Raw genomic sequence first — 7,261 nt, 5'->3', positions numbered from 1 at the left:
GCCGGCTGAGTTAGAGCGCAGGCAGCGCAGGTTCACTACGTTTTGCGTTCCGATTGTCGCGCTCGCGTTTGACTGCAAGGAAATCATGCCTGGCTACTGCGCCTTCGGATGCAGCAACCGAACCGAGTCTGTAAATACTTTTTTCTCGATTACGACCGGGAAAAGGACCGAGAGCGTCGTTCTGCTTGGTTACACAGAATCGGCCGGGATAACTTCAAGCCTACAAAAAAAAAATCCGCGTGTGCGAGGTAAGTGCACCTTGCTTGTGCTTTTCGGCGCTATTTTAGAAGATATTTAAGCGAAGCGCACGCGGTGTTAGCGATGTTACGAAAATAGGAGTTCATTGCGGGGATCGTTCGCGTCTTGCACGCTTGACGCGGGTACAAGTGTACGCTTTTGTTGCTCAACACACGTGGTTATTCCGTGCTCGTGGCACGCGAAGGCACACTTGTCGCGCGAGAATTCCGCGTCCTCACGTGCACAAGGTACTCGCATGATTTCTCCGAGCTCGTGAGCGCGCTCTCGCCTCGAGTCACTCGACCCATATGGCACTTGTTTTTCGCAGACCGCGACGATCGCAGTCAATAAAAACATGGCCAGTGCACGTCGTGCGTCCGCATAACGGCCGCTTTCTGTGTAGCTGTGTTGGCACTGGTAGAAAATTAGAAATGGGTTAAATGTTAGCAATCCTTGAAGCTACGTGTTTGCGGCCACATGCGCGTTTACATCCCAATTGAGCTATTTTAATTGTTTCACTGCGTAAACTTCTAAACCTTTATAACGTATTCTTCGTCTCTTTAGTTGGATCTTTCAACTTATTATTACAGCTATCTTCCATGTTTTTTTCTTGTTTCACGTGTCTGAAACAGGGCTTCATTCAAGAAAGCCCTGGGAGCCTCCTTGGGCAGCCCAGCGTTACTGTGACCAGCATCCCGCTTCTAACCATACAACAAAAACTTGCAGGACCACTTTTGTGCTGAAAACTTCGAGAAGCCTAGAGTGGATGGGAAGAAGAGGGTAAAGTGCAAAGCTGTGCCAAGCATTTTGGCATACCATGTGCCAAAAAAAATCAGAAAGCCACCATTCGCCCGGCTTCCTAATTCACCAGCAAACAACTTGGCTGAAGGAGAGGCTGAACCTAAAGGGGAAAACTTGCTAATAGGTAATTTTCCCCCAAGTAACTTTTTTTTCATACATACACTGCAGCAGTGCTTTGTCGGTCGGTTATCATGTAGCCACATATAATGCAAAATGAACAATTTTGTACCTGAAGGTATACTGGATGTATACTGATTGTATACTATAATGTATACCGATCTTGCAACTTTTTTACGATTTGAATCATGGCCTGATACGGTGATCAAACAGAGAAACATCAATTATTTCGTTGGCACTGCTCCTTTAGGTGTAGAATTTACAAGTAATGCGGTTGCATATGTGGGTACAAAAAGTGTTCGAAACCAAAAAAAAATCGCTATAAAAACCGACTATGATATGAAGCCGACTATGAATCACTATGGAAATCGCAGCTGCTGACAGCACAGCAGATGGTCTGAACTCTTCGAAAGAGCCACAGGATCATACTGAATCTGCTGACGGGGCAACAGAAGTGCCCAAAACCTCTGATATTCAAGAGAATGCACCTCCCAACATGTTCAGTGAAGTTGACATACTGAAGCGCCAACTTAACTTGGAAAGAAAAAAGTGTGCGAGGGTGGAAATGGAGTGTGACGCCATGAGATCATTTAGTGGACTGCTTGCAGAAGATCAGCTCCGTGTCCTGCAGAAAGGAACAATGAGAGGGTCATCATGTACTCAGAAGACAATTCAGGAGTCTCTGAAGGTCAGACTGGCCTGTGGGGGAAGAGGATATGAGTACCTGAGAGGTAGCGGCTGGCCGCTCTCTGCTGAACGCACACTTCAAAAACACATTGAAGATATCAAATTTACCCCAGGTATGCAGCAATGTTTGCAGCTCTATAACGAACATTTTCCAAATTGCAGGTGCGACTCAGGACTAGCTACTGACTTCACTGATGATCACATAGTAAGCATAGCTACAAATATTGGGCGGCAGCAGAAGGCTTGTACTGATCTTTTCAGAACATATTTTATAAAGGCTCTGATAGCGACAAGGGAGGTTGTTTGAAACAACCGGGCTGAAGCTTGTACTTTTGAATTTCCAAGAAAAGTAGCAGTGATCATTACAGCATGCATGTTTGTTAGCAAAGATACACTGTAACTATGCTTTCTACAATACCCTTGGGCTAACGTTAAAGCTATCAAACAATAACAGGCTCTTTTCTTGCCATTCTAGGTATTCTTGAAGAAGTGTTTCCACCTTTAGCATCAAAAGTTGCAACAATCAACTCTGAAGAGCGTTATGCAGTCCTAATGTTGGGCGAAATCCAACTGACACCTGGTTTGAACTATGCTATTACAACACGCTCTGTCATTGGCAAGGCTTCATCAAAACCAAATGCGGTCTGCTGTTTACATATCAGACAGTGTAGCTCTCTTGCAGCTAAAACAAATGCAGTAATGAGCATGTGAAACTTAATTTAGCAGTGTGGAAAAAAATGAATTGCAACTAATTTTTAATTGTGCTAATTTCAATATCTAAGGGTTAATGACTGAATGCGTGTGCATCGGTACACACAGACAGCCATTCAAGCATCTTTGGGATACCTTCTATTTGTGTAGTTTTCGATGAAACCTGTTATACCTCATAAACAAGGTTATCAAAGTGGCGTCCAGCTTAACTCACTTAAGCTTGGCGCATGACAGGCTTAGATGCATGTGCTACTAAACCCAACACAGCAACATCATTTGTTTTTATTCTATTTTTGATGCTTTCCTGTGCTAATAAAGCACACTGCATGCTTACTTTATAATGTATACTGGGCAGCTCTGCACTGCTATGCCCCAAATGAGTATTCTTGAAATATTCTTCAGGCCGCCCCACTCTCCCCTCCTCGGACCCAACTGCAGAGCCTGTACTGGAGACACATGCTCTGGTTTTTATGCTTGGTGCAATTGCGTCAAGATGGAAGCAGACCGTCGCGTATCATTTCACAGGTAAGTAGCAGTTGAAAGTTAAAGTGTTAAGTGAATTTTTGCATGTAAAGTTGGGAACAACACAATGTTTTCATTTTTCGCATGTGCATAACTGCAGAGACTGTTTGACCAATTCCTAAAGAATTGTGTGCCGGTGATGTGTAACACAGAATGGCAACATTCCTCCTAGAATCTTTACTGAACGGCCTGCTTTTTCTTGGATGGTAGCGAGCTAATGCATAGGGGAGGCTTACAGAAAGTGCAGATGGTGTTGGTTAAGACCACCTAGGGTCACAGGCAATGACAACCCACAGAATAAAGCCAGAATGAGTTGTCAGTACTGTATACAATGCTACATAGCTATTGGCGGCGAGGAGTTACGCAGTCGCCATATGTCGGAAGCGCCTCCCTTGCGTAGTATGAGGGATCATGCGGCGTGCTCCTCATAGGTTTCGCTTACGGCGCTCAATAAAAACACCACGCGGCAGCCCTCCTGGACATTTATGTAGGTACTCTCAAAACGAGGGAAGTTTTTGACTGTCAATATCTTGGGCAAACTGAAAGCACAGAATCGTTTACAAACGCTATCCCTTTACCGAATACGTTATGCACTGAACGCCACTGCGCGCGGTCACCGCGATGAAGTCTCCCGAACCGACTTCTTGAGTGAAAGGTAGGCAAACCCTGAGAGTAAACTATGTGAAATATGTTCTTATAGTGGGCTGTCTGTATAACCAAATGGGGCATAACAGAATGAAGCCTCAATGCAGCAGTCGCACGGGTTCGCAGCGACCGACTGCGCGTCATCATGCATGTCCGCGCACAATGTTTTGCTTTCCCTGTGAGCGCGTTTTGGCACCGTACCGTGAGCTTTAGGCCACAGCATATGAGCATTTGACAGCACACCAGCAACCACTGTTGCGTGGACACTATGAGAACTGTTGAAAAATAATTTCGTTATAGAGACTTCGACGCCTACGGCGACTGTGATGTGCCGTCGTGACGATTCAATCTTTTCTTGTCTTCTAAATTCTTGGATATTTCAATAGTATTTCTCAAGTTGCGTCGCACTGTATGTTTATCGGTCTTCTCAGCGTGCGATTTCCCTCTGCTTCTTTTTCGTAATCCAGTGCATTAATTCATAACACAAACATGACCATATATGCCATGCCTTTCTTTAATGCGCTTCTTACCACTCCCTTTCGATTCTAGTTAACTTGCCTGAATCTAGTACCAAGTTCACAGACCTAATAAAGCGTCACGACATTAGCCGGGCAGCGGGCGCAGGCGGGCGTCTCAAAGCGCGTTTTCTGCTACTCACCGAACATCGCGCAGTCCCGACGCCGTGGCAGAAATATCCCTCGCGTCTGTGCTTGCAGCATACCAGAGTTGTAGCCGATGTCTGTCTGGCGGTTCTACGTCTCGCCAGCTTCAGGGCACGCAGCTCCTTGCCCTGCGGCTACGTGTGAATAAGGCTGACACTGGGCTCCGTTGCGTACGTCCGGCACTGCGGCACCGAGCAGTAGCCTACCATGCTGCACGCCTCCAAAGACAGCCAATACATATTATAGTACTTTCAAATGTTGTCAAGCAGACAGCCAAGGCGGTAAAGCTTCACAACTTAATCAGAACCGCTGCGCAGGAGGGACTTTAAACTTTCGTTTTCAGCTCACTTAGGCCCTTCCGAAGCAGCCGACGCGGCTGCTGTGTCCACGTGATCCCTCATGTCACGTCACGCCGACGGTGGCGCCAGCTTTTCCAGTGGTGGAGCTCGCCACCCAATATGAAGTGATGTCTTGCACAACTAAAGTAGCATCCTTGGCAAGACTACTGGTGGCATGCTGTCGTCGCTTGCTTGCTAAACCTCCTAAGCAACTGACGAGTGAAAGAAGGCAGCATGAAAAATGAAGCAAGGCTTCAAGAAAGTGGTTATCGACTTGGCCTTGTGCCCTGCCATGTTGCCTGTGCGCCAGCCAAGTGTGGAGTGGGTGAGAGGCACCACTAATATCAGCATATTGCAATAAATGCAGCATCAGTATGCATATCCCAATGAGTGAAATGTGCAAAAATAAATGAAAGGTTTCAGCATTTTGTTTTCATTTCAGCTGAATCATTTGACGCAGCAAAGGCACTGGACTTGCTATTTGAAATCATCAAGCGCTGTGAAAGCACCGGTCTATCAGTGGACTGAATTACTTCAGACATGGGTGTAGGAAATCAAGCCATCTGGAGGCTGCAAGGAATCATGGCCACAAAGTATGGTCGTCCAAGGACCATCTGCCCCCATCCATGTGGAAACGACCGTAGCCTCCATTTCCTTGCGGACGCCCTCCACCTGCTGAAGAACTTGCGTGGGCCCCCGGTTTGGCCCCAAAGAATCCTTCTAGACGACGGCACTGTGCGGAAGAACAAGTTGCCATCCAATGAGGTAAGTTGCTGAGTCTCACACCGTCTTATATTCCTGTTCACCACATAGCGTGCACAATGGATTTTAATTATTTGAAAAATGTTGTGACATTTGCATCTGCAATGAAGGTTATTTACTTCAATGTGATGCATGTACAGGATTAAGCTCAAATAAATACAAATATGGTTTTACAGTTTTATTTATTTATTCACATAACTCAAGAGTCCCTTTGTGAGGGGATTACATGAGAGGCAGGCACCTGCAAAATGAGAATGATCATTTGCTTCTTCTGCAGGTCACCATGAAGTACCTAGAGCAGCTATGCGAGATTGACGAGAAGCATAGCCTGAAGCTTGCTCCACGCCTGAAGTTAAAACATTTAAATCCCAGCCATTATGAAAAAATGAATGTAGGCACACCATATGCTGTATTTAACCATGCAGTAGCATCTGCCCTACGGCTTCTGGTCGAGCCGGGCAAAATGGATGAAGAGGCCCTTACGACAGCATGGTTCGTGGTCCAGGTGTTCAAGTGGTTTTCCCTCATGACATCTCGAACGCTAACCATGGCGTTGAGTGACCTCTGCCCTGAAAAGGGAAAGGAAGCTGTGACCTTCCTGACTGACTTCATGGAGGTCTTCAGGAACCTCCGCATCATTGACAAAGGAAAGACGAATGCAGCATGGAAGCCTGTCCAGGCCGGCATAATAATGACTACAAATGCACTGAACTTACGCGAACTGTATGTGCAAAGCAAGAATCTGAAGTTTCTACTGTTGAGTCGCCTCTGCCAAGACGCACTCAACAACCTATTTAGCCCAATAAGAGTTAAGTCGCCCGTGCCCAGGGCACGGGAATTCAAGTATACCTTAAGAGTCATAGTCCTGGCACAATTCTTCTAGCTAAGCAGGCATGGCTCTTACGACATTGATGACTCTGTTCAGCTAACAAATTTTCTTTCCTCCCGACCTGACTTGTCTGAAGAACTAGAGAATATAAATATGCCAGAGGAAGTAGGAGACCTTGAGCCTGAAGACCAGCAGTCTCTGCAGTGTGTCGCTGGTTATGTGGCACGCAACATCATGAAAAAGCACAAGCTCTGTGAGAGTTGTACAGCTTTATTGGCTCAACCGGCAAAGAATGAAAACTGGTTCTTGGTACTCAAGAACTACATTCCAGACAAGCAATCTTTGCACACCATCCGAAATTGCTATGCACCTCATAGAGTGTGCGGATACATACTTCAGGAAGAATGAAGAGTATCTTGTCATGGGAAAAGTCAACGTTGATCAAGTCAGAACCCTCATTACAGCCGTGGAGCACACGTTCAATGTTCTTCCTGCATGTCACAATGTTTCAGACAAAGTTGTGCATGAGTTTTTGTTGTGTAGGCTGCGCTTTGCACTGCGTGCAACAAATGAAATGAAGCAAAAGAAAGCAGCACAAAACTCTAAGTGTGGATCAAAAAGTGTTGGCATGCGTGCAACTATTTCAACTGTGAAGAAAGCCGTAACTTTAAGAATGGTCTAGCTCTTCAAGCCTAAATTCTCTGTTCATATCAATATGTTATTGTTGCATTGTACTAAGAATTGTCAGTGGGTACCATTATTCCATGTTTTGTATATCAGACTGAAAAGGCTGACGGGTTTTTGTAATATGGGCTTGGTACACTGACTTTAGTACCCTTAAAGGACTATAGACACCAAATATTTGCTTGCGTGTTTTCTTGTTTCAAACGATGCGTTAGACATTCGTATACATGGAGCAGCCTGTGGTATTCGTGTACAACCGCTAAATA

General features: G+C 45.5%; 1 protein-coding gene across 1 annotated transcript; it reads left to right on the top strand.

Moving 5' to 3' along the window:
• Positions 1–5,260: 5,260 nt before the first annotated feature.
• On the top strand, positions 5,261–6,365 carry LOC142568668 (uncharacterized). The gene is made up of 2 exons (XM_075678517.1): positions 5,261–5,485; positions 5,760–6,365. Exons 1-2 carry the CDS (start codon positions 5,261–5,263, stop codon positions 6,363–6,365), a joined length of 831 nt encoding a protein of 276 aa, XP_075534632.1.
• Positions 6,366–7,261: the final 896 nt, after the last annotated feature.

This window comes from Dermacentor variabilis, unplaced genomic scaffold, assembly GCF_050947875.1.
Source record: "Dermacentor variabilis isolate Ectoservices unplaced genomic scaffold, ASM5094787v1 scaffold_29, whole genome shotgun sequence".
NCBI lineage: Eukaryota > Metazoa > Arthropoda > Arachnida > Ixodida > Ixodidae > Dermacentor > Dermacentor variabilis.
The sequence above is the reverse complement of the archived record's forward strand: the minus strand, read 5'-3'. Positions and strand labels throughout refer to the sequence as shown.